At 48.6% G+C, this 27,808-nt stretch overlaps 2 protein-coding genes across 5 annotated transcripts in view; one reads left to right on the top strand and one right to left on the bottom strand.

Moving 5' to 3' along the window:
• FPGT (fucose-1-phosphate guanylyltransferase) overlaps positions 1-265 on the bottom strand; it is a 19,985-nt gene extending 19,720 nt beyond the window's left edge. For both annotated transcript variants that reach the window (XM_072128315.1, XM_072128314.1), the window contains exon 1: positions 107-265. In XM_072128315.1, the coding sequence (XP_071984416.1) occupies positions 107-179 (73 nt within the window). In that variant the 5' untranslated portion in view covers positions 180-265. The remainder of the gene's footprint in view (positions 1-106) is intronic.
• LRRIQ3 (leucine rich repeats and IQ motif containing 3) lies at positions 71-27,808 on the top strand. 3 transcript variants are annotated; one of them, XM_072128313.1, is made up of 11 exons: positions 2,208-2,677; positions 2,804-2,935; positions 4,057-4,329; positions 6,979-7,302; positions 9,406-9,539; positions 11,423-11,594; positions 12,152-12,241; positions 22,229-22,361; positions 23,362-24,070; positions 25,894-26,099; positions 26,199-27,808. In XM_072128313.1, the coding sequence occupies exons 3-10, from the start codon at positions 4,081-4,083 to the stop codon at positions 26,096-26,098; spliced, it is 2,016 nt and encodes a 671-aa protein (XP_071984414.1). In that variant the 5' UTR covers positions 2,208-2,677; positions 2,804-2,935; positions 4,057-4,080; the 3' UTR covers position 26,099; positions 26,199-27,808. The 3 variants fall into 3 exon arrangements, with proteins under 3 accessions (XP_071984413.1, XP_071984414.1, XP_071984412.1); XM_072128312.1 differs by lacking the exon at positions 2,208-2,677 and adding an exon at positions 71-197 and having other exon boundaries at positions 25,894-27,808; XM_072128311.1 differs by having other exon boundaries at positions 25,894-27,808.

Genomic DNA, 27,808 nt, shown 5'->3' with positions numbered 1-27,808 from the left:
AGACAGACGGTTCCCTGCCGCCTAAAGCAACCAATCAGAAAGCAGGTTGCAGATGACCAGAGCGGATCAGGAAATAAAAGCTGAGCTCTGATAAAGCTGTCTGTACCTCTGAGGGAGCTGTACCGCGCCAGCCTGCGCCGGGTCTCCCCCTGCAGACTGTCAGCTCCGGGCTCACACATCCTGGCAGCACCAGACAGGTAACTGACCAGGTACAACAGCGGCAAACTCTGACCCCTGACGTCACCTGACACGTCTACTGCGCGGCGGCGGCCATGTTTGTTAAGGGCAAAGACGGAAAACAAATTACAACCAGGAAGTGTGATGTCACGGAGTGGGCGGAGCTCCGGTTTAGGGGGAAAGGGGGTTACAGTGATTTAGTGTAGATGTCATGTAGATCGCAAAACCTGCATAGACTGAAATATTTATCATATTTACATGTATAAGCCAATAAATGCCGGCCCCAGACCCCACGTGACAGTGCGCGGGGCCCCAGACACCACCTGACAGTGCGCGGGGCCCCAGACCCCACCTGACAGTGTGCGGGGGCCCCAGACCCCACGTGACAGTGCGCGGGGCCCCAGACACCACGTGACAGCGCGCGGGGGCCCCAGACACCACGTGACAGCGCGCGGGGGCCCCAGACACCACGTGACAGCGCGCGGGGGCCGCAGACACCATGTGACAGTGCGCGGGGCCCAAGACACTACGTGACAGTGCGCGGGGCCCCAGACCCCACGTGACAGTGCGCGGGGCCCCAGACACCACGTGACAGTGCGCGGGGCCCCAGACACCACGTGACAGCGCGCGGGGGCCCCAGACACCACGTGACAGCGCCCCGGGGACCCAGACACCACGAGACAGTGCGCGGGGCCCAAGACACCACGTGACAGTGCGCGGGGTCCAAGACACCACGTGACAGTGCGCGGGGCCCCAAATACCACATGACAGTGCGCGGGGCCCCAGACACCACGTGACAGTGCGCGGGGCCCCAAGACACCACGTGACAGTGCGCGGGGCCCCAAATACCACATGACAGTGTGCGGGGCCCCAGACCCCACGTGACAGTGCGCGGGGCCCCAGATACCACATGACAATGCACGGGGGCTCCAGACACCATGTGACAGTGCGCGGGGCCTAAGACACCACGTGACAGTGCGCGGGGCCCCAGACACCACGTGACAGTGTGCGGGCCCCAGACACCACGTGACAGTGTGTGGGGCCCCAGACACCACGTGACAGTGTGCGGGGCCCCAGACACCATGTGACAATGCGCGGGGGCCCCAGACACCACGTGACAGCGCGCGGGGCCCCCAGACACCACGTGACAGTGTGCGGGTCCCCAGACACCACGTGACAGTGTGCGGGTCCCCAGACACCACGTGACAGTGCGCGGGGGCCCCAGACACCACGTGACTGTGGCCGGGGCCCCAGACACCACATGACAGTGTGCGGGGTCCCAGACACCACGTGACCTTCCAGCCTCATGTGCTCATATATCATTATGCTCGTATAATATCTTTCCTCATAGTCACCCCTTCCTGTCTAACTTGTCTGGTTATGGTGATAACACCCATCCGGTATCAGATGCATCTATAACACCCATCCGGTATCAGATGCCCCTATAACACCCATCCGGTATCAGATGCCCCTATAACACCCATCCGGTATCAGATGCCCCTATAACACCCATCCGGTATCAGATGCCCCTATAACACCCATCCGGTATCAGATGCCCCTATAACACCCATCCGGTATCAGATGCCCCTATAACACCCATCCGGTATCAGATGCCCCTATAACACCCATCCGGTATCAGATGCCCCTATAACACCCATCCGGTATCAGATGCCCCTATAACACCCATCCGATATCAGATGCCCCTATAACACTCATCCGGTATCAGATGCCCCTATAACACCCATCCGATATCAGATGCCCCTATAACACCCATCCGGTATCAGATGCCCCTATAACACCCATCCGGTATCAGATGCCCCTATAACACCCATCCGGTATCAGATGCCCCTATAACACTCATCCGGTATCAGATGCCCCTATAACGCCCATCCGGTATCAGATGCCCCTATAACACCCATCCGGTATCAGATGCCCCTATAACACCCGTCCGGTATCAGATGCCCCTATAACACCCGTCCGGTATCAGATGTCCCTATAACACCCGTCCGGTATCAGATGCTCCTATAACACCCGTCCGGTATCAGATGCCCCTATAACACCCATCCGGTATCAGATGCCCCTATAACACCCATCCGGTATCAGATGCCCCTATAACGCCCATCCGGTATCAGATGCCCCTATAACACCCATCCGATATCAGATGCCCCTATAACACCCATCCGGTATCAGATGCCCCTATAACACCCATCCGGTATCAGATGCCCCTATAACACCCATCCGGTATCAGATGCCCCTATAACGCCCATCCGGTATCAGATGCCCCTATAACACCCATCCGGTATCAGATGTCCCTATAACACACAATGTAAACATGAAGTAAAAAATATGAATCTACCCCCCCCCCCCCCACAAGGTTTTATAAAACATAAGAAAATATTTGGACCTATGCGGGTCCATTATCCGGTTCTGTTCTATAATAATAATAATCTGCTCCTATTGTTGGATGATGATAAAGTTACGTAACCTTTGACCCCTTAGGGTAAGAAATACAATGTAACAAATCCTTGTCCTTCTGTGATGATGAGAGCAGAGCCATCTGTTAACCCTTTGTCCTCTGTGATTAGAGAGCAGAGCCCTCTGTTAACCCTTTGTCCTCCGTCCGCAGGCTGACAATGGGGCGGGGCGTCATTCCCGGCGTCTCTGGCCCTTTAAGGCCGGTTGTGGTCACCATGGCAGCAGAACATAACACACATCATGTATCCGAACTTCTCAGCACAAGACAAGCGCAGGAGCTCAGGTAACTGTATCCAACTCTCAGGAAGCTTCCAACTGGGAATATCAGATATACAATGTATACAGCGCAGCGGCAGGGGCTCACACTGCTGTCCCTGGGCTCTGTGCTCTGCTGCAGTGTCACCTACTCATTAACCCTTCCTCTTCCATGGGCCATACAGAGGTCTGTGTGCCGCTATACTGAGTACTACGTCTACAGATGTAGCAGGGATAACTTGGTCATTGTGAAGGAAAATTCTGAAGTTTCTATGAATTTTGTATTTATACAAAATTATTGTGACCTTGAGTCTCAAAAAATAAGAACCCCTAATGATTTTTTGAGACAGTGATAATGAATGAATATATTATGTACTAGCCAATAATAGTATAATGCTGCCATATAGTCCACATATTATACCGCACATATATTCCTAAATAAAACCCTGTAAAATAACACTGAACACTTTAGTCTGCACCTGTTGTCCCTAATTTTGGGTGTCCCATTGGAATGGCGGCCCAGGGGTCACTAGTCGCCTGATTTATCACCCCCTATAAGGATAACATTATATAGTAAGTATTATAGGAAATCCACCATCAGAATCCATCCTGATAAACCCGGGACATCACTCCTAGATCCAGGCACCGGGACTGTGGGATCTTCTTATATCTGATATCTGTGGCCTCCTTCCTTCTAATATCACCAATTTAAATTTGCCAATGAATCTGAAGGAATCTGGGGGTATTTCCAGAGCTCCTCTGTGCTGTAGTTTCACATGTTGTTATACTGTCTCCCCTGTTCCCTCAGCACTTCCCCCTTCCCTCTGCCTCCTGTATTCATACACAGTGGGAGTGTGAAAGGAGACAGTGTAACAGTAAATGAAGCTGCAGCACAGAGGGGCACTGGTAATACCCTCCAGAGCCGTTCAGACAGATTTTATGATTTGTAAAACGCTACAGTATTTGATGGCGCTATATATAAAAAGATTATTATTATTTTAGAAGGCAGGAGGCCATAAATAACAGATATAAGAAGATTACCACAGTCCCGGTGCCTGGACCTTGTGGGGGCCCTTAGTAAATGGTGGCCCCGGACTGCTGCCCAGTTTTCCACCCCCCTTATGACCTGTGTACATTTATACTTTATAGGTTCCCAGGGGATGATATGATAAGATGGAAGAAAGTTATCTTATCCAAGCTTCGGAGAGCCTCCTACTGGAACATGGGCGCTCACAGGAGAAGGGTCGGACTACGGAGAACTTGGTCATTTTACATTTAGGGAAACATCTCCTGAAGCAGGTGGACGTCCTGGAGTCCTGCGCCGCCCTGCGCTTCTGCACTCTGGCCAATAACTACATCACAGACATCGCGCCGCTCAGGAATTGCGTAGAGATGATAAAGTTAGACGTACACGGAAACCAGGTAGGTTGTAGGTTGCATTACAGCGCCACTCTTACAGAAAGGCTGGGATCGGTATTACAACTAAGAAATCATTCCAGTGTCCAAATCCTGGGCAATCATTTTTTTATGACATTTGCGGTGACAAGAACTTTCTTGACCAGGGACCCTTGACAGGAGTCACAATAGTGGGCGGGGGAGGGGCGGGGCGCCCATAATTGTGGCAAATAGAAATTAGTTGTTGGCTTATTGAGGAGAACAGAGGCAGCGAAACATTGGGCGCAGGACAACCCGTGGGTCCCATCCCTATAATCATCCAATAATTACAACCAAAAACTCATAAAGAAGCTGCAAACCTTCCTCCAACTTTTGGGTCCGAAACTCACTAAGAGAACAGATGATGAAAAGAGGTTCACAGCGTCTCATTTATTTTTAGTGACTAACCCAGGAAGCTTCCTGTTGAAGTACAATAAGAACAATTTAATTGCAAGAGCATAATTTATCTCCTGGCTCCGGTCTCCCAGCTGACAGCACTTTTAATCAGGTCCATAAGTGCCATCAGGTGACCGGGACGGCCATTGTTGCATGAACAAATGAATGTTAAAAATAAAGTAATTTAAATATACATTTGGTGAGAGTCTGGGGAAAATTGTCCTGTTCCCGGCTCCGAGATGAACATTTTCCAAAAATATCTTTTTTTAACATGTATAAAATTAAATGTAATTAACTCTAACATTCTAATTCAGCACCAGGGAGACTTTGGGCAGGAGGATACTGTAAGGAGAGTGGATTGTGTAGCAAAATGAATGTAAGTTTTACTCCAGAACATCCACTAACTGCATCCACTGCCATTCATAGAATCATCAGCTCCTCAGGGGCGGAGCTTATCACAATACAAGAAGATCAGAAGAGTCTGTAGCCAAGCTGCTGGACTGGCTGGCACAGTGGCAGTGCTGTAGCTGAGCTCCTGGACTGGCTGGCACAGTGGCAGTGTTGTAGCCGAGCTGCTGGACTGGCTGGCCTCAGTGGCAGTGCTGTATCCGAGCAGCTGGACTAGCTGGCACAGTGGCAGTGCTGTACCCAAGCTGCTGGACTGGCTGGCCTCAGTGGCAGTGCTGTATCCAAGCTCCTGGACTGGCTGGCCTCAGTGGCAGTGCTGTATCCGAGCTCCTGGACTGGCTGGCCTCAGTGGCAGTGCTGTGTCCGAGCTCCTGGACTGGCTGGCCTCAGTGGCAGTGCTGTAGCCGAGCTGCTGGACTGGCTGGCACAGTGGCAGTGCTGTAGCCAAGCTGCTGGACTGGCTGGCACAGTGGCAGTGCTGTAACTGAGCTGCTGGACTGGCTGGCACAGTGGCAGTGCTGTAGCCGAGCTCCTGGACTGGCTGGCCTCAGTGGCAGTGCTATAGCCGAGCTGCTGGACTGGCTGGCACAGTGGCAGTGCTGTAGCCGAGCTCCTGGACTGGCTGGCACAGTGGCTGTGCTGTAGCCGAGCTGGTGGACTGGCTGGCACAGTGGCAGTGCTGTAGCCAAGCTGCTGGACTGGCTGGCACAGTGGCAGTGCTGTAGCCGAGCTCCTGGACTGGCTGGCACAGTGGCTGTGCTGTAGCTGAACTGGTGGACTGGCTGGCACTGTGGCAGTGCCGTAGCCGAGCTGCTGGACTGGCTGGCACAGTGGCAGTGCTGTAGCCGAGCTGCTGGACTAGCTGGCACAGTGGCAGTGCTGTAGCCAAGCTGCTGGACTAGCTGGCACAGTGGCAGTGCTGTAGCCAAGCTGCTGGACTGGCTGGCACAGTGGCAGTGCTGTAGCCGAGCTGCTGGACTGGCTGGCACAGTGGCAGTGCTGTAGCCGAGCTGCTGGACTGGCTGGCCTCAGTGACAGTGCTGTATCCGAGCTCCTGGACTGGCTGGCCTCAGTGGCAGTGCTGTATCCGAGCTCCTGGACTGGCTGGCACAGTGGCAGTGCTGTAGCCGAGCTCCTGGACTGGCTGGCCTCAGTGGCAGTAATACTTACTACTAGTCCTAGTCACCATGCCAGTACCATGTGCCACTGCTTCCCTGAGAGTTCTCTCCCCTCCTCTAACAGATCATTAAGTGTAATCTGTGAGGAAGTAACACTAACCTAACACTAATACTTGTCAGGTAACCAAATCAGCCAACCAGGTAGGTACTAAGAGGTTGATCAGCTGGCAGGTGGGTGAGTTGTTGGAGGCAACCGCATGTTTGGCCTGGTGGCACCGGTGTTGCACATTACTCGCACAGACCATCAGCTCACAGCTATGAGCTGACTTCAGACTCTGCTGGTGGGGGCCCCTTATGAGTAAAGTGATGGGGACCCTGGGGTGTGCACCCCTGGAGCCCTCTATATAATTCAGCCCTGATAGTGTGTAATAATGAAGAAACAGGATTGTTAATACTCCTCTGTAACAGGCAATAAGTCAGGGCATGAGGCAGAGGGGCAATAAAGTAATCAGGCTGGGGACATACTCAGGTATTCTCAGTAGTAAAAAACACCTTTACATGGACTAGTAATCCAGATACTTTGTTGATCATGGAAATTTTCATTGGAAAAGATGTTTTATATGACTTAAAGTCTGTTAACGGGGAGGTTGGACTTTTAAGACCAAGCGGGAAAATGGCAGCAGATGACAATAATGACAGCTATTGTCTCTTTCAGATTCAGGATCTACCAGATAAGGACTTTTGGAGGCAATTCAAGAACTTGAAGCTGCTGTATCTTCACGACAACAGGATCAGAAGTGTGGACCACGTGGAGTCATTGTCCTTCTGTCCAGATCTCACCGGACTGACCCTGTATGACACCCCACTGAGCCTGCACAGGAGCTACCGGCACATGGTGGTCAATAGCTTATGGTCACTCAAAGCCTTGGATCACTTTGTTGTGTCTGACGAAGAAATCATTGAAGATTGGAACCTCCAGGGAAAGTTCAAGGCTCTTAGTCCTGATTTACACATGAACATGTTACCGGCATCGGGGAAGGTGATGTAGAATAAGAAGTCAAGCCAGATCTGCTCTTAGGATACAAATATGTTACAGTAGAGCAAATTTACAAATTGTACCTTTTTTTGCCAATTGACTATTAAGTTGATAGATAGAAGGACAAAATTAGGTTTGGCAACAAGTATTTCATGATCAGGGGAACAGCAGCCCCCAAAGTGCCACACGGTCTAATCCCACCCAAAATTCGCCCACCTGACACCAGGAAGCCTAATTAGCATATTAAAAGGCAAAAGTTACAGTGCTGATTCCCATCATGATAAATCGGGGACACATTGGCCCCATGCACACGACTCCAATGGGCAATATGTCCATCCGTGTACACGGCCGTATTGTCCACCGCACCGTAACGTAAGCGAGCCCTATACAAATATAGAGCATGTCCTATTTACCACCGTATTTCCATTCATAGAAGTCAATAGGAACGTATATAAAATACGGGCTGCATACGTGCTGCGGAAGGCTGTGCACCCTATGCTGCCATATATACGTGCAGCATCCAGGACCAGTGGGAGGGGCATTCTGTCATCCAGCCAATAGTCACCCATCATCTGCCCGCCCATCATATTTTATACAGATACGGTACGGATACAGTGTATTATGTTGCTATACTGTTGCAATACATTGCGTATTTACGGTCAGAATACAGCCGTATACACAGAACAGAAAAGACCATGAGACATTACTCATAGATCCGGGCACCGGACTGTGATAACCTCTTATATCTGTTATCCATGGCCTCCTTCCTTCTTTGTAATATCAACTTTTAGAATTATGCTAATGAGCTTGAGGGGCTCTAGGGCGTGTTCCCAGCCCTTCAGTGATTGCTACAGTGAGCAGCGCAGGTCTCCCATCCCCCTGCACTTCCTACTACAGCAAGATTACGCAGGCAGAGGGAGGAGGGAGAGAGCAACCTCTCTGCTCAGTGTAACAGCCTGTGAACATATAGCACTGAGGGGCCCTGGTAACACCCCCACATGCCTTCAGTTTCATTATCATAGAAGGAATAGATTTTTTGAAGGAAGGAGGCCATGGATAAGTGTCACTGGTTCATCATGATGGATATTGATTTTCAATAAATATTACTTAAAGAAACCCCAAAGACCTCATTTTCGTCGGGTTTCACGTTTTTTTTTTTTCCGTTTTGCCCTGAATTGCCCCGGGTTTTTTACGCACACGATCGGATTGTGTCGCATTGGCGCCGACTCGCATGCGACACAAATTGGGTGCTGCGCCGTCCGACAACCCAACTGATTCGGACAAACCGCGGAATTTGAAAAGCAAATTGTGTGGCAAGATCAGTACTTACATGCACCGGGAAGAAGAAGGTGAACTCGGGCGGACCTCGGCGCAGCAGCGACAAATGCTGGAACACAGACGCATAATCTTAGTGAATTGCGGCAGCTCCGAATCCTCGTCGGACAACACGCGCTGGGGATTGTGACGGGAAGGGTAAGTAAATGTGCCCCAATATTGAAGAATGAGGAACCACAAGTCTCCATGAGTCACACTATACCAGCTGGACTTTTGGGGTCTGGTCCCATAGAAGTCAATGGAGAGAAGGACAGAGCTGTGTCCTTTCCTCTAATCGCATCTAGGGACGTCCAAGATGGATGGAACAATTCAGGAATGATTGTGGGGGAGTTATGACACCTAAGACCCTCGGATCCACAGTACGAGGGGCTTCAGAAGTCCTATAGAAGGCATTAGAGGAAAGGACACGGCTCCGCTCTGCCCTACACTGGGACTTATTGGAGTGAGGGGGACCTGAGGTCCTTCAGCCAAATCCTGCAGGTAGGAGATAAGTATTGAACCTGATGCTGCTCCTGTAAGTGAGAGGTTAGTGCATAAGGTGCGTCCATGTGGTAAAGGTCAGAAAATCCCCAGTAAATGAGCTTGTCCTTTCTGTGATCCCTCCTGACCCTCATTATCGCACACGTCCTACAGGCCCCGGCTGTAACCCACTAATAAGACCCAACGCTCCGTCTTCATGGCCGATCTCCAATAATTGGCGCTTAAGCCTCGGGAGCGTCTGTGTGTGCGGGCGTCACGTGTCGCATTGATTGTGTTCTTGTTATGTTGCAGGATTTCAGCCCGGAGAATGAAATGAAAGCGCTGAATGAAATCATTAGGAAAATCAATGGCGTTCTGGCAACTTGTTCCCCGGTGCTAATTGTCCAGAAGTGGATCCGAGGATATTTAGTGCGGCGGCGAATGGGGTACGCACCATAGTTTTGCTACTTTTTATGTTTGTTTTGAGCAAAACGGGCAAAAAAAAAAATAAATAGTGTTTCAGAAAGTGGTTTATGTTCCCATAAAGCATTTGGGCCCCAGCGTGCCGTGAACATGCGGCTATATAACAATAATAGGCTCCTATAAAGGGCCCGCACCTCCCTTAGCCCTGTGCCTATGGGTGGAATAAAGTCTTAAGTAGCAAAGTCTGGAGGGCACGAGCGCAGAGAAAATATTCATTCTCTGATGTGTGGCGGAGAGAGGAGAAAATGCCGACTCAGCAACGCAGACGATAAGGGGAGGTTATTGGGGAGACCGACAGCACAGAGCGATCCGACCCATGGAGTACAGGGGCTCTTCTAAAATAATAAAATAATGAGTCAATGACACTGGTCTTGTCCTGCTCTGCTCATGTGACCCCAAGCTCCAAAGAATTTCCCTAATGTAGGGTGTAATGGGGGCCGCGAGCAGCTTAGGAGGCCCCCAATGCAGTCCTGGATCTCCCTGGAAGGCATTTCCTATGACTACCATATATTTCATTGGAGTAGACCCCAAAATGCATCAATTTCACATTTAAACTGCTTTACCCTTTGTTGGTAAAAGTCCAACATTAAAGTCCAGCCCCTAATCCCGCTTTTTAGCAGAATTTGCATAAAATCCATCCAGTGGGTGGGATTTTTTTGGACAAAATTGTCTCTAAATAATTGATTTCCATATGTAATGGACGATTCCATGATAGACAGATAGTGATGGACACATAAATATGAATAAATAGATAAATTATTAGAGAAATATATAGATAAGAGATAGATATGGAGGATAGAACAGATATGTGAGACATAGATACATCACATAATAGATGGTTAGAAAGATATAGATGTCTTGCCATAGGCTGTGATATACCACGGACTGATATAAACCCCCCCCCCACACCCTCCCATCACTCTTCCCAGGGCGGCGCTAGCACTGGGCATTCCTGGGCAAGTGCCGGGGCCCAGAGCTGCTGGGGGGACCCACATAAGGCTGTACATAAGGAATCCATGGGGGTGAGGGGGGGGTGTACCTTATAAATCCATAGGGGGTGATGGGGGCTGTAGCATATAAATCCATAGGGGGTGATGGGGGCATATAGAAAATAACCGTGAGGGGGCTGTTTTGGATGATAAACTAGGAAATATTTTAGGAAACAGGAGAATATTTAATGTTTTCATGTGAGTTCACTGCAAAGGGGCCCAGTGAGGCTCTGTCACCCAGGGGCCTACTGAGACCTGGAGCCGACCCTGACTCTGCCCCCCATTATTCACCCTGTCTCCCACAACCCCCTATTCACCAAATGCTTTGGCAATGCAAATTTTTATTTGGTCCTGCCAAAATTTGCATATTAATAAGCAGTTGATTATCTCTGTTACTGCCTGTATTAGAGCTCCCTACGTGCCGGTTATATCGGGTTGTATTTTTGACCCATCAGGCCTCTTTAAGACATAAGATTAGTTTCCCTCCTCTGCCTCGGTATTTCTGGCTGATATTGGCGGCCCACGTCCTCCTGTCCACTCATCCCCGGATCTGGATAACGCGGCCGAGTTTTCCTTGGAGAGATAGACCTGTCTCAGTGAAGAGTTTGCAAGTGAAGGGAGCGCAGACGGAGCAGGTAGCTGAGAGATAGCTCACAGCTAAAGAGAGCGCTGGGACCGGGGGAGAAGTGATGGCCACATAAAAAAGAGAAACGAAGGATCCACATACAAAATAAAATAAGATACAGAAAATCCAATCTTCACTACGGCTGCAGAACCAAATCTCCATTATTAATGTGCGGGGTCACCGTCTTCACCCTTCATATATTACCTTATTATGTTGTGTGTGTTCTCCGCAGCCTTATTCCGCAGCTGGAGATGAAGACGATGAGATTACATTACGGGCGTAGAGGGAGCCTGGAGGTCCAATCCAGCCCTCGTGTGGAAGCTGCAGTCCTACACAACTTCTGGGACCTTCCATTGACACGCAGAAGACTCCCCGTGATCAAACAAACACACATTGGGAATAAGGTAGCCAGAAAGGGTTAATGTTTATTTAGGGGGTTGGCTGAGGGTTGGTCTTCCCATATTGGAACCTGAAGGGATTTTCCCATAATCAACAAAATAGCATGGGGGGGTCCAATTGCCAAATATTGGGACAACCCCCCCCCCCCATTGAGCTTCAGTTTGAGGCGTTGCTGAAGTTGTGACTATACTCACTGCTGGTCAACCCCATGAAAAACTAAAATGTGACCTCTGTTATCTGCGCTGCTCTTCAAAAACAGCATAAAGCCAAAACAATCTAAAGCCAAAATAAATCTAAAGCTAAAAAATGTCCAAAATTTGTACTTTGCTTTGTAAATTATTTGTTGAAAGGGGCGTAATATAACCCCCCCCCCCTCTGTAGCGGGTGGCGGGCGTCTTTATGGGGGGCGCGGAGGTTAAATTCATGGCAGAAGTTATATACAACATCATTTGATCCATAACCTGCGCTGTGTGACCTTGGGGAGAGGCGCCCGTAACGCGGGGACATTGTCGCGCATCAGGACCCGATTTCACAAGACTTTCCTATTACTGACATTTAACAGCCCATGAGAAGAGTAAAGAGCACTGCGGATCTGCCGCCGGTGATGCGTCTTACCGTGGATCTGTGGAGACTACAGCGAGATGTTCTGCAGGTGAGGAGCCGGGCATGGGGGCGGGGCAACATCTAATTGGATGACAATTGGCTACAAAAATTCAGGAATTAACTACCTCTGCATCACTGGATGGTCTCAGTAGTGGAGCCATTGGGATGCTGAGGTCAGCTAGAGTGGTGGTGAAAAAATGTGGGTGTCTTTTTGGTGGAAATCAGTTTAGATTAATTTTTTGTACCAAATAATTTTAAAGGGAACCTGTCATCAGCAATTGACCTAATAAACCACTTCCAGTATATTATCAAGCAGCGTAGCACCTTCCAGTTTTTGTTTCATGGCCCAGGGTGGAGGCATCATCCAGAAAATCATCATCTTTGAAGTGAGATGTAAATTGGTTGTATAAAGTCAAGGAGGCGGAGAGTTTAACACTGAAGTCACGGTGCAGAGCTGTGAACGCCTCCTCCTCTGTGACTGACATCATGCATCGGACTCCAGGAGATCTGGTTAGTGATGTCTCTGGGTGCAGGACCATCAAATACAGTGAAGGGGCTTTGTGAGGCAGGGAGAGCTTGACTTCAGTGTTAAACTCTCCACCTCCTTGACTTTATACAATCAATTTATGTCTCACTTCAAAGTAGATGTTCTGGATGATGCCACCACCCTGTGCCATGAAAACAAACAAGATCTGGAAGGTGCTCAGCTGCCTGACAACATACTGGTTGTGGCTCATTTCTGCTGACAGGTTGTGGTTGTGGTCCATTTCTGCTGACAGGTTCCCTTCATGTCATTTTGCCATTGTGTTTAATTAGTTGTAAAAATGTAACATTTATTACTGTGTGCACTCGTTTTCTAATACAAAGTAAATGTCTAATTTATCTAGGGGTTGACTCTAAGGGGTTTCCAGGTTCTATACATTAGAAAGGTCATCAGTATCACCTGGGACTCTCATCGATCAGCTAAAACTGGAAACATTACAGAGTCCTCGGGGCCACCAGCGAAAAGTATTCTGAGGGCCCCATCACCCACCAACCCCTAGTAAATAGACCTGAGTAGGCTCTGAATGAGGTGAACTTCTCCTGATAAGTTGCTCCATCCTTTGATTTTGGTGGGACAACCCAACGATCTGACGTGAATGGATTCTCCTGACTCTTCTTCGACAAACGATTGGAGAGTGAAATAGTTGTGTGCCCTGAATTTTAGGGATTAATCTTTTTTCCCCCCTGGAGGTGACCACTTGCATGTCGCTTTTGGCTGAACCAATCGAAAATGTGCAGCCCCCATACAGAATCAACTTGGCCTCGCTAGGAAGAAAGGAGTAGCCATTGCCCAACACCTCTGGCCGTGACTCATCTGCTGGATGGACCATTTTTAAGAGAAATCTTTCTCCTGTCGAGCCCAGTTGGGGCACTGCCATTCAGCGGCCAGTCCACCTTTTATCACAAATTTGACAACTGGAATGTGTGTGGCCTTGTTTAGGTTCTCATATAATGAGGTAGAAAGCTCCAAATCAGTCGTTCTCTAATGCCCCAATCCTTTGATACAGTTCCTTATGTTGTAGTGACCCCCAACCTATTTTCATTGCTACTTCATAACCCAAGTAGCCAGCTGTCACAATGAGCCCCCCAGTAGTCACAGTGATGCTTCCAGTAGCCAGAAGTCACAGTGAGCCCCCCAGTAGTCACAGGAATAACCCCAGTAGTCATAGTGATGCCCCCAGTAGCCAGTAGTAATAGTGATGCCCCCAGTAGCCAGTAGTCACAGTGATGCCCCCGGTAGCCAGTAGTAATAGTGCTGCCCCCAGTAGCCAGTAGTCACAGTGATGCCCCCGGTAGCCAGTAGTAATAGTGATGCCCCCAGTAGCCAGTAGTCATAGTGATGCCCCCAGTAGCCAGTAGTCATAGTGATGCCCCCAGTAGTCATAGTGATGCCCAAACTAGCCAGTAGTAATAGTGATGCCTCCAGTACCCAGTAGTCATAGTGATGCCCCCAGTACCCAGTAGTCATAGTGATGCCCCCAGTAGCCAGTAGTCATAGTGATGTCCACAGTAGCCAGTAGTCAAAGTAGTCTACTATCACACAGATCCTGCGCTCGCAGACTGTGTGACACATGGAGAGCAGCCACACGTGGGAGAAGCCAGCCCTCAGCCCTGTGGTGGTCTTAGACAACCTCTGTGAAAAGGTTGTTAGGGGTTGTGACCCACAGGTTGAGAACTGCTGCTTTATGTTATCCCTTTGATTGCCGACGGCAAAGCTGCCGACGGCATTGACGTCATTGTGGAGCAGCGATCCGTTGCTATGACAGCCTTGGGTCACACAAAGACCTGAGGCTGTCATGTTTTAGGCTATCTATCACAATGTGCAATTTGCACATTGTAATAGATGATGTGCAAAATCCCCATATACTGTAGAGGTGTAGTATGGCAGTATATGGTAGGATCAATCAGACAACCTAGGGTTAAAGTACCCTAGGGGGGTCTGAAAAATAGTAAGAAAAAAATTCAAAAAAAGAACTGATATAAATATAAATAAACACTAAAAATCATAAACATGTCAGGCATCTCTGCATCCAAAAATGTTCGATCTATCAAAAAATAATAATGTTTTTTCCCAGCGTTTAACTCTGGAAATTGGCGCCCAAAGTCGAAAATGACACTTTTTTTGCCATTTTGCAAAATATAAGAAATTCAATAAAAAGTGATCAAAAGGTCCTCAAAATGGTAGCATTGAAAACGGCATCAAAATTGTCAAAAAATGACACCACCCTCAGCTCCGTGCACAGAAGTATGAAAAAGTTATTAGCGCCAGAAGACGGCAAAATGAAGAATTTTTTTTTTTTCTATAGGAGGTTTTAATTCTTGTAAATGAAGCAGAACTATGGCAATCACCTGATCGTGATTCAACCCAGAGAGGACATAGGTGCAGGTCGGGGGGAGTCCCCTAGAGTCATGAATAGTGTCACATGACTTGTCATATGTATCCAGAAGAGATGTCTACTATCTACCTGTCAAGCTGTCACCATCCAGCTACAAAGAACAGAAATAAGCCCCAGCACCTCGGACAGCGCCTCGGACAGCGCCACGGACAGCACCTCGGACAGCACCTCGGACAGCGCCTCGGACACCGCCTCGGACAGCACCTCGGACAGAGCCTTGGACAGCGCCCCGGACAGAGCCTCGGACAGAGCCTCGGACAGTGCCTCGAACAGCGCCTCGGACAGCGCCTCTGACAGCGCCTCGGACAGCGCCTCGGACAGTGACTCGGACAGTGCCTCGAACAGCGACTCGGACAGCGACTCGGACAGCGACTCGGACAGAGCCTCGGACAGAGCCTCGGACAGTATCTCGAACAGCGCCTCGGACAGCACCTCGAACAGCCATTCGGACAGCGCCTCAAACAGCCACTCGGACAGCGCCTCGGACAGAGCCTTGGACAGCACCTCGAACAGCCACTCGGACAGCACCGCGGACAGAGCCTCGGACAGCACCTGAGTGACTTTATCCGTTTCTGTCAGATTTTCTGCAGAATAAAGATTCCAGGATTCCAAGAAATTGTAATGTAAGTAAAAAAAAAAGAAAATCTTCAGTCTCCCAAAACCTTCAGTGAGAACCAACAGAGAGGCAAAGTTTATTACAATTCCCATTATAAGTGAGAATATAACGGAGGCGTCTCCCTGGGATTCGGCTTCTGGTTTGGCTTTTGTGATTGCTTTCCGCTCGGAGATGAAACGAGTTATCCAGAGCGATGGTGTGAATGACGCCCTACGGTCCAGGCTGCTTTGTTTTCTTGCTTATCTGATCTCCAGCAAATATCTCGGGGTGAAATCCGCATCATGTACTCAAAAAATGGCCAAAAAAAAAAATAAGTCGCTGAGTCGATTTCTCTCAAGTTGTTATCAATTTTCTCTCTTTGCGGGACTCGTCCGGGTATATAAAGAGCAAAATTGTATCTTAAAAACTGATAAATGTTCAAATGCTGAATTTAATTCTGGATCTGGGAAAAGCGCGGATAATGCCTCAATGTGACTGCGATGAATAGGTCAGAGGACTCTGCCGAATGTGACGAAGATGTTCTGTCCAAACTATTAATAAAGAATTCACATTCACGTTGCGATTGTGTCACAAGCGACCCATTTTTTGCACAGCTGCATCGGCTTCCATACAATATAAATTAGGGGACGATCCAACTGATTTGGACTGAACGTGGGATTTAACTTTAAAATTTTGTTGCATCCAATGCACTTATATGCACCAGGAAGACGACCTGAGCGGGGAAGCAACACATGCAGGATATCGGGCGCAGGATCTTAGTGACTCCCCGCACAGCCCATTATACACGAACAATGCACTTACATGCACCAGGAAGAAGAGGGTGAACTCCAGGGACCTGAGCGGGGAAGCAACACATGCAGGATATCGGGCGCAGGATCTTAGTGACTCCCCGCAAAGCCCATTATACACGAACAATGCACTTACATGCACCAGGAAGAAGAAGGTGAACTCCAGGGACCTGAGCGGGGAAGTGACACATGCAGGATATCGGGTGCACGATCTTAGTGACTCCCCGCACAGCGCATTATACACGGACAATGCACTTACATACACCAGGAAGAAGAAGGTGAACTCCAGGGACCTGAGCGGGGAAGCGACACATGCAGGATATCGGGCACAGGATCTTAGTGACTCCCTGCACAGCACATTATACACGGACAATGCACTTACATGCACCAGGAAGAAGGTGAACTCCGTGGACCTGAGCGGGGAAGCAACACATGCAGGATATCGGGCGCAGGATCTTAGTGACTCCCTGCACAGCGCATTATACACGGACAATGCACTTACATGCACCAGGAAGAAGAAGGTGAACTCCGGGGACCTGAGCGGGGAAGCAACACATGCAGGATATTGGGCGCAGGATCTTAGTGACTCCCTGCACAGCACATTATACACGGACAATGCACTTACATGCACCAGGAAGAAGAAGGTGAACTCCGGGGACCTGAGCGGGGAAGTGACACATGCAGGATATCGGGTGCAGGATCTTACTGACTCCCCGCACAGCGCATTATACACAGACAATGCACTTACATGCATCAGGAAGAAGAAGGTGAACTCCTGGGACCTGAGCGGGGAAGTGACACATGCAGGATATCGGACGCACGATCTTAGTGACTCCCCGCACAGCGCATTATACACGGACAATGCACTTACATGCACCAGGAAGATGAAGGTGAACTCCGGGGACCTGAGCGGGGAAGCGACACATGCAGGATATCGGGCGCACAATCTTAGTGACTCCCTGCACAGTGCATTATACACGGACAATGCACTTACATGCACCAGGAAGAAGAAGGTGAACTCCGGGGACCTGAGCGGGGAAGCGACACATGCAGGATATAGGGCGCACAATCTTAGTGACTCCCTGCACAACGCATTATACATGGACAATGCACTTACATGCACCAGGAAGAAGAAGGTGAACTCCGGGGACCTGAGCGGGGAAGCGACACATGCAGGATATAGGGCGCACAATCTTAGTGACTCCCTGCACAGCGCATTATACACGGACAATGCACTTACATGCACCAGGAAGAAGAAGGTGATCTCCGGGGACCTGAGCAGGGAAGCGACACATGCAGGATATCGGGCGCAGGATCTTAGTGCCTCCCCGCACAGCGCATTATACACGGACAATGCACTTACATGCACCAGGAAGAAGAAGGTGAACTCCAGGGACCTGAGCGGGGAAGCGACACATGCAGGATATCGGGTGCAGGATCTTAGTGACTCCCCGCACAGCGCATTATACACGGACAATGCACTTACATGCACCAGGAAGAAGAAGGTGAACTCCGGGGACCTGAGCGGGGAAGCGACACATGCAGGATATCGGGCGCACAATTTTAGTTCCGGTCGAACAATGCACTTTCGGGGATCACGCAGGACTGGTAAGTAAACATGGCCCAATGACTTTAACTCCATCTGGGTTGGAGGGGGATTTAGGATTTTAATATTAGGGGGTTATGGCTAAGGTGAATCTTTTAGGGCTGACAATATCTTGGCACTTGATGAATGATTTACAATAATTTGGCACAGATTTGTGCAGAGCAAATGCAGCTCATCATGAAACTGTTGGAGCTACGTTTATGGTGTATATATATTTATATATATATAATGATATGATTAGGGTTAGAGCTCCTGGGGCTGATGGGGTTAGAGGACTAGTGGAACATTTGGGGGTAACGTTACAGGGTCACAGTGCAAGTTGGAGATTTAGAACTTGATGGATGATTCTGTGTTGTACAAGTTTGGGCTTTGGGAATCCAACTCATCCATCAGGCAGTAGTTGGGGTTATGTGTAGGGGTTATATATATAATGTATGAAGTTATACCATCTAGCCCTGACAGGGGTATAGTAAGTGTTGAACATTTGGGGGCTTGTGTTACCATCTAGCCCTGACAGGGGTATAGTAAGTGTTGAACATTTGGGGGCTTGTGTTACCATCTAGCCCTGACAGGGGTATAGTACATGTTGAACATTTGGGAGCTTGTGTTACCATCTCGCCCTGACAGGGGTATAGTAAGTGTTGAACATTTGGGAGCTGGTAATGACAGGGTTATAGTACAAGTTTATGATTCAGTACTTGATGGATGATTCACAATGTTGTAGCTGCACATTAGTGTTTAGGGAATACGACCCATACGTCAGGTAAAGGTTGGGGGGGTCACAGATGTTACGTAAGGTTATCACTCGCAGGGGTAGAGTAAGTGGAAGAGTTTGGGGCAGGCGTCTTCTTAGTGTTTGATGAATGATTCACTGTAGTAGTTCCAGTTATGTGTAAGGGTCCGGGGTGCGCCGAGCATGAAATACTAAGGTTCTGCTCTTCCAGGGCCATAGGGGGACGGCCTGGACTGGGTCAGAGTACAGTCACAGCGCTTGATGGATGATTGGGGTAAGGGAATGCACTTCATCCATCAGGCAGTAGTCGGGGTTACAGATGTCCTGTACATGAAATGCTGAGGGTTATAGTACAACGAGAAGAGTTTGTAGCTGACATCATCTTAGTGTTTGATGAATGATTCATGGTTCACTATGTTGTAGCACAAATTTGTGCTAAGGGATCGCAACTCATACATTAAGCACCAGTAAGAGGAACGCGTGAGGGTCGGAGATGTACAAAGCGAGAAATGCTCAGGTTTTACACTTATAGGGCAAGTGGAAAATGTTGCATTTGATGAATCATTCATAACATTGTAGCAAAAGTGTGTGCTTATTGAATAAAATGTATGTGTAAGATTATGTGTAAGAGTGATAGATGTACATAAATGCTAAAGTTATGCTCCCCATATGTACAGGGGGAATGGAAAGTATTCAGACCCCTTCATATTTTGCAGTCTTTGTTTCATTGCAGCCAATTGGTAAGATCAAAAAAGTATTTTTTTGCTTACTAATGTGTACAGTGGCCCCCAGTAATGTGCCCTGTGACCCCCCCCCCAGTAATGTGCCCTGTGACCCCCCCCCAGTAATGTGCCCTCTGACCCCCCCCCAGTAATGTGCCCTGTGACCCCCCCCCCAGTAATGTGCCCTCTGATCCCCCCAGTAATGTGCCCTGTGACCCCCCCCCCCAGTAATGTGCCCTCTGATCCCCCCAGTAATGTGCTCTCTGACCCTCCCAGTAATGTGCACTGTGACCCCCCCCAGTAATGTGCCCTCTGACACCCCCCGGTAATGTGCAGTCTACCCCCCCCCCCCCAGTAATGTGCCCTCTGCCTCCCCCAGTAATGTGCACTCTGACCCCCCCCCCAGTAATGTGCCCTCTGGCCCTCCCAGTGATGTGCACTCTGAACCCCCCCCCCCAGTAATGTGCTCTCTGACCCTCCCAGTAATGTGCACTCTGCCCCCCCCCCAGTAATGTGCACTCTGCCCCCCCCCAGTAATGTGCACTGTGACCACCCCCAGTAATGTGCCCTCTGACCCCCCCAGTAATGTGCCCTCTGGCCCTCCCAGTGATGTGCACTCTGAACCCCCCCCCCCCAGTAATGTGCTCTCTGACCCTCCCAGTAATGTGCACTCTGCCCCCCCCCCCAGTAATGTGCACTGTGACCACCCCCAGTAATGTGCCCTCTGACCCCCCCAGTAATGTGCTCTCTGACCCTCCCAGTAATGGCCATTGTGCCCCCAGTTCATTTGCATAATTTTTGAAACTCTTTTTTCTTAAACAAGGGCATAAGAAGCTAAAAGAACAGCAGATCCTCCCAGAGGGTACACACACCAGTATGTCAGTGCTTGGTTTACAATAGTTCATCCTGGTGGTAGATGTCCTTTAAGGTATTATCTCTTCTTCTTACCTGATGTCAGTATCGGTGACGCTGCACGGAAAACCCACTTACTAATAAATAGGCGTCATATATAACTATTGGATGGGACATAGGGGGCGCCATTCTATAGTTCGCCCCCTGCAGGCAGCCGTAATAATTCCAGTTTCATTCACTGACAGGAAGCAGAGATCTTTAAAGAGGAAAATCAGAGTATCTGAAAAAGTTACAGAAGTTTCCATTGTGGGACGATTAAGCCGTATTTACATGTCACCCGGTTTGGCGGTCCTGTCCATCAGCGCCGGTCGCGTGGCGGATTATTCGCCATTATTCCGTGTGTATCTCATTACAAGTTACTGATTCACCACTAATATATTTGCCGGAGTTTTTATGTTTGCAGCCGGTAGACAATTTATCCAGCAATGAATGGGCTTAAGAGCAGCCGAGATTCACTGGAAGAAAAGCGATTTAAGCTTCTCGGATTTATCAGCTTAAGTTTAAATACTCAACGCGCTCGGCGAAGCGGAACCTCAATCCATAAACAATAAAATTATGATGAGAGGAAGAACCATAAATTCTGCATCGTACAGAAAAAATGAGAAATTAATGCCGTCCTCTGCATATCTGGAAATGATCTCCCGTAACTGCTCCCCCACCCCCGGCGCTCGCCATCTGTCTAAGTATTGACACGGACGCAGATCTATGTCCTATACATTAAGAGGGGAGGAGGGAATCAATGGCTCCTGCCGATGCGATGAGAGGGGCAGCATCTTCCAGGGTCCATTCATCCTCTGTATGAGCCAGTCACAGTTAGGATATAGCATATGGTGTGCAGCATCATTTCACGCTTCAGTAAAGATGGCGACAATCCTATATTTGTTGGAATTGTCCCGGGTTATCCTGGAAAATTCAGCTCAGAGTGATCTTACAAACAGAATAGTGAGTGCAGCTCTGGGGTATAATACAGGATGTAACTCAGGATCAGTACAGGATAAGTAATGTCATGTATGTACACAGTGACTGCACCAGCAGCAGAATAGTGAGTGCAGCTCTGGGGTATAATACAGGATGTAACTCAGGATCAGTACAGGATAAGTAATGTCATGTATGTACACAGTGACTGCACCAGCAGCAGAATAGTGAGTGCAGCTCTGGGGTATAATACAGGATGTAACTCAGGATCAGTACAGGATAAGTAATGACATGTATGTACACAGTGACTGCACCAGCAGCAGAATAGTGAGTGCAGCTCTGGGGTATAATACAGGATGTAACTCAGGATCAGTACAGGATAAGTAATGTCATGTATGTACACAGTGACTGCACCAGCAGCAGAATAGTGAGTGCAGCTCTGGGGTATATTTTAGGCTATTGCTCAGGATCAGTGGAGGATACGGTATGTACTGTAACATTGTTACAAAGAGTCTCAATATTTTCCAAATATAACTGCTCTGTACCATGGAGATGGATCTGCCCTTACATGCCGGTGATACATGATGAATCATTATGCTTTGGTTCCTTTCCTCTGATGTCGCTGGTCCGGTCGGATTGTTCTTGCTCCGGGCGCTGGCGTTGTGTCCTTGTAACCAATCATATTGTTAGTCACAATGGGTTTAAAGCAACGTGACGCTAACAGAGCTGAACATTTATTGCATCAGATAACAGCGATAACACGATGTCTCCACAATTGTATCACTTTGTGTCTCTTTATGAGCAGGTTTTGCCTGAAGCAGAAATTGTTTATGATCTGGGGAACCAAAATCAGCGACCTCCTCCTATAACCGAGGGTTTACATGGAGAGAAAAGAGCAAAGGACGTCACATTCACAGCAGCCGAGCACGGAGACCAAGGTCAGGCATCTGCGCCTCTTCTTTTCATTGGTTTTATAAGGTTTTTATGGCGTTTGAAGCTAAAAATTAAACTGCAGTTCCATTTTGAGGCCACTAGGCAGGATTGTTCTCAGTCTAACAATTTGAGCTCAGTTTTAAAATCTCTACCAGTGTTTGTATCTATCATGATATTGGTGGTATTTTTATAGGATTTGCTATGTATTTGATATTTCAATTTCACAATTTCGTAAGTTGTCTTCTGATCCTGTTAAAATTAAAGGAGTTGACCAGTTTTTTTCATAAGTTTCCCAAGTGCCTTAACAATAATCCTTGAATGTCCATCAAGTTATTCAGCAGTCCTGATACTTACATTTGTGCTGTGTGCAGACTCTCTGTGTATCTTTGTTTACATGTCTGAGCTCTGATGAATAGGAGGAGCTGTAGCAGGATGAGTTATGAGTCATCCTGATTTTCCCTGCCCTCTGGACAGACTGTGAGAGAAAGAGGCCCAGAGATTGGTTACACACAAACTTTTTCTGTGACATTATGGGGCAGATTTAATTACCCGGTCCAGTTGCGATCCAGCGGCAGGTTTTCCGACGCTGATTCGGGTCTTCCGGCGACTCACTAAGGTCGTGCGCCCGATGTCCACCAGGTGTCGCTGCTGCGCTGAAGTCCATCGGAGTTCACTGAAGTTCACCAAGCTATCCTGGGTGCAGGTAAGTGAGTGTTGAGCGGCACATCTTTTTAAAAAAATACGGCCTTTTTTCAGAATCCGTCGGGTTTTCTTACGGCCACGCCCCCCGATTTCCGTCGCGTGCATGCCGGCGCCGATGCGCCACAATCCGATTGCATGCGCCAAAAATCCGAGGCAATTCGGACGATTTGGACCCTTAGTAAATGTGCCCCTCTGTCTTCTAGCGTCTCAACTTCTGGTTTGTGGATCTTGAAAAGTGGTTTGACCCTTTCTAGAAAGTGGAGGATGAAATATTCGCCCCATCAAAGTTTTCTTCTCTTTCAGGCCACCCAGATCCTGAGCAAAATAGTGAAGGCAAACTTGGTCTTTTTGGGAAAAAAGTCATGGTCCATGAGTCGGACCCATCAAAAGACAACATGATATCCAATGAAAGGTCAGCAGAGGACATCCGCTGCGCCATACAAGAAATCCACTCCACTGTGCAGGCGAAGAGAGAAGGAGCAAATCTCATAAAAGATCAGTCTACCACGAGGCGCACGGGAGACAGCGGACGTCTGATGAAGCTCTTACCCCTGTGCGCTGTAGACAAAGCCTACGAAAACCGTGAAAAACATAACAGTCAGATAAAGAAAAGGAACCTGGTGCTGAAGATACAAGACGACAGAAGAAGAGCAAAGGATAACATTGATGAGTTCCTTGGAGACAAAGTTAAAGACGCCGTAGACCAAGATGCCCGGGACTCCCAGATCCTACAACAACAAGTACAAAACAACTTCTTGGACTCCTCCAACTCGATCGACAAAGTCAAACAAAGGCACAGACTTTTTTGTAATCAAAAAGAGGCAAAGCGGTCAGAATATTTACTGGCCAAGGAGTTTAACATCCACCACTTGTCCGTCGCGAAGACTTTGCTCAGACATGACCGAATGATCCGAGGTCAAGAGGAGATGAAGGAGAAGATCCGACTCGTGCAGAATGTGAGAGAAGATGAAGATGGACAGAAGGAATTTATGAAGTGTCTACAGGAACACAGGTAAGGGCTGGACTTAGCTCCGCACCTCACTGCTTGACCCCGTCCAAAGTCACTCCATAAAATGTGGATTATATGATGGAACCGTCATGTTGATGCTTGGAGTCTCTGCCTCCCATTGGGACTTCTAGCATCCTATAAGACTATGATGCCAGGAGTCCAAGTCCCCATGAAGGTTGCAGTCTTAAAAATACAACCATAGCCCCCATCATCCTTCTCATACATTGCAAGCTGCTTTCAGATATTTGCGGTTGGTGAACCCAGTCATAGGAAGGTGGCCAAACATACTCGCAACTCCACATTCATCTCTGTGGTCCTCATCTCCCATTGATTGAGTGCAGAGCAGCTTGTAGCTGCAGACACCTTACATTTGGACTGAAGGCAAAGGAAAAGGAGACCTCTGCATCCCAGAGATGGGCCCCCAACTATTAGGTATTATTGACGATAAGACCCCTTGGAGGAGCCTTTACCCCTCAGCATCGTTCTCCTATGAGAAGCAGATTGCCCTCCTTCTGCTCGAGATCCTGAGCTGTGACCGAGTCCATGGTCTGGTTTGTAACATCGACAAGACAATTATCATCCTGTTTGTATTGACTTCTGGTTGGTCGAGCCGCCATCTTGTCCACGCAGTAATGATGGTGACGTGTATTACTTTGAGCTCTGTGACATCTCTTGTCTCTGTCCATGGTCAATTCTCTTCCCTTGGGAATTTGGGTCTCCAAGAACGAACCTGGAATATTCCATCTGGAATTTCTTTTCAGTTTGCGCGGCCAATGTCCAAGCTCAGTTACATCCATTAATAACCATTTTAAGCAATTCATAGATTCACATTTTTATACATTTTTTAAGGATTTTTACTAGTCCATAATATGGTTTACCTCAATACAATCTAATACTAAGAGGCTCACGTGGATCTCACGCAGATGAATCGCTATGTAGGAACCTGATGTCCAAATAGTTAAAGGGGGTTCCCAGCTTTTTGATGTAGAAGAGCTATTCATAACACAGGTCATCAGAGCCTTAGCTCCACTCTATGTGTAGAGGCCGGACGTGGTCACTGCAGCTCAGATCCCATTGGATGAATGAAGTGAATGGGAGCTGAACTGCAGTAACACTTCTTGACCACTATACAAAGAATGGAGCTGTTCCTCTGTGTCTGCTATCTATGTTCATTTTATCTCCTTAGTCAACTGATTGATATGAATCCTGAATGTCTGCCCCCAATGATCTGATACCGATGATCTACCCAATGGCGCCAGGGTGGGTGATCAATAGATCGTTGGGGGGTCTGACACAAAGGACTTTTTGGGACGCTTGAGACAAAAACATATTGTAAAAGCTTTAACAATAAAGGCTTCCCATATAGTCTGTGTATATAGAGTATACAGTGAATAGCTCAGCACTATATCCTCTTCCTTAAAGGGATTGTTCAGCGGTAGAAAAACATGGCTGCTTAATTCCATAAATAGGGCAATCGCCCTAACTATGGTTTGTGCCGGTATTGCACCTCAGTAATATAGAGAGGAATGGACCAGCACCAGGGACTATCCAGGGGTGGCGCTGTTTATGGAAGTAATAAACCCGCTTTTTTCAACCTTTTCATTGTGCTGCTGCGAGGTCTTAAAGGGGTTGTCCGGACAACCCCTTTAAGACCTTGCAGCAGCACAATGAAAAGTAAATGCAATTTAATAAATGTTACAAAATGATCTTGAACGAGCTGTAACCCTGAGCCACCGGCACGTTCCGGGTGCGAATCTAAATCAATCACCGTCACGGAATGCGGAGGAGACAAAGGTTTCATATTCCCGATGTCTGATTATTTACAGGCAGCTGCTGCTCCAGATTGAAAACGCTTCAGAAAAGGCGACGCTCGGGTCCCTGGTCCTGCAGAAATCTAATGACAGGTTACATGAAGCCCGGGCTCGTGTCACCGCCACCAAGGGTCAACGCGTCACGGCCCAAGCAATGTGCAAAGTGGCCGTGAAACAGCCGGTTACCAAGGGGACGCCACAAAAACATGGCCGCACTTAATGTAACTGTAGGACGAGATCCGCCGCCACGAAGACCGGAGAGATGTTATTTCTCCATCGACATAAATTTCTGTGTTTTGTTTGTTTGTTTTTATTTTTAGATTCCATGGAGGTTCCGTCCCTCGGGGGCTGCGCGGAGCGGATGCATTGTGTCTGTTTTCACTGCTTTTAAAATTAGTAATAAATGGATATTATGTTTCATATTTTTCAATGTTGGGAGAAGAAACTTAAAGCGGAACCAATCTCCTATCCCGAAGCCATGACTTGTGATGACCCGGTGGATGATGGGGGGATGATGTCATGTTCTGGCTGATGCAGTGACCCATATACTGGTCCGTCTGCCCTGGACCGTCTCCTGATTTCAAAATTTGTGTCAGGCTTCTGGGGTAGTGAACCCCCCGGACCACCGCGGACAATGACGTAAGCCGACTCCTGGGACCGGACTCTATGTGGCTCCCAGTTTTCACCAGAGCCCGCTGCAGAGCGAGTTGGTCTTGCTGCGACGTGGTACCACTAGGTCGTTCCACAGATGCGACTTGTCCACAGTGGCAGCCAAGGTACATAATCAGCAGGCAGGTCAGGTCTCGTGGTCAGGAGCAGGCAGGAGGTCAAGGCAGGCAGCAATGGTTCCGGGTCTGGGACGGAGCAGGAGGTCAGGGCAGGCGGCAATGGTTCCGGGTCTGGGACGGAACAGAAGGTCATGGCTGGCAGCGAAGGAGCGGAATCAGGAACAGGTGCCGGGTCACAATGGGAGGTCAGTACACGGGAGCAGGTCACAGGATAGAGATTTCTCAGAGGCATAAAGCGCAAAGATCCGACCGGGGATGCGGGGAGAAGTCGGCTTTTGAGGAATCCTGGGAAGTGTCCAGCGCCAATCAGCAGTGCGCTGGCCCTTTACATTTGCGAGTGCCGGCATGCTCGCTGGGAAGCCGGGATGGGAGCAGGAACGTGGAGAGTTAAGCGAGGTCAGGAAGGGCTGCGACAATTTGTTCCCCTGCTTTTAGGAGAACCAGAGCAGGACCCTCAGCCCTCCCCAATCATGACATCATCAAAGGTCCTTCACCAAGTACAAACCATCCGTGTTCTGTGCTCGGCATCTTTTAGGTGACGTCTGGAACATAGCTGCCATCTTGAAAGCCTTGTTATTGGATGTAATTGAAATGTGTAACAGAGAGGAAGGGAAATGTCTCAAAAATCGATTGGCGCAATCAGATTTACAATGGGCCAGATTTACTTACCCGCTCCATTCGCGATCCACCGGTGCGTTCTCTGTGGAGGATTCGGGTCTTCCGGCGATTCACTAAGGTAGTGCGCCCAATGTCCACCAGGTGTCGCTGCTGCGCTGAAGTCCATCGGAGTTCACTGGAGTTCACGATCCGTTGCTGGGTGCAGGTAAGCGCATGTCAAGCGACACTTTTTTTTAAAAAAAATACGGCGTTTTTTCCGAATCCATTGGGATTTCTTACGGCCAATGGCAATTCAGGGAAAATCGGAGCAAAACGGTAAAATTCGGGTAACCTGAGGGAGAAAAGCAATTCGGGCCCTTAGTAAATGACCCCCATTGTCTCTTGTGGTTCAAAAGATTTCTTATGTCGGTTCAGAACAATTGGATCCACCCTTAAAGGACATCTCCCATCAGGAGGAAGGATTGTAAACCTAGCACTTACATACTGGTGTGCGCCCCCTCTGTTAGGTTCTGCTTTTCTTTGAA

This window comes from Engystomops pustulosus, chromosome 10, assembly GCF_040894005.1.
Source record: "Engystomops pustulosus chromosome 10, aEngPut4.maternal, whole genome shotgun sequence".
In the NCBI taxonomy this organism is placed as follows: Eukaryota; Metazoa; Chordata; class Amphibia; order Anura; family Leptodactylidae; genus Engystomops; species Engystomops pustulosus.
This window is presented reverse-complemented; position numbering and strand designations above follow the sequence as displayed.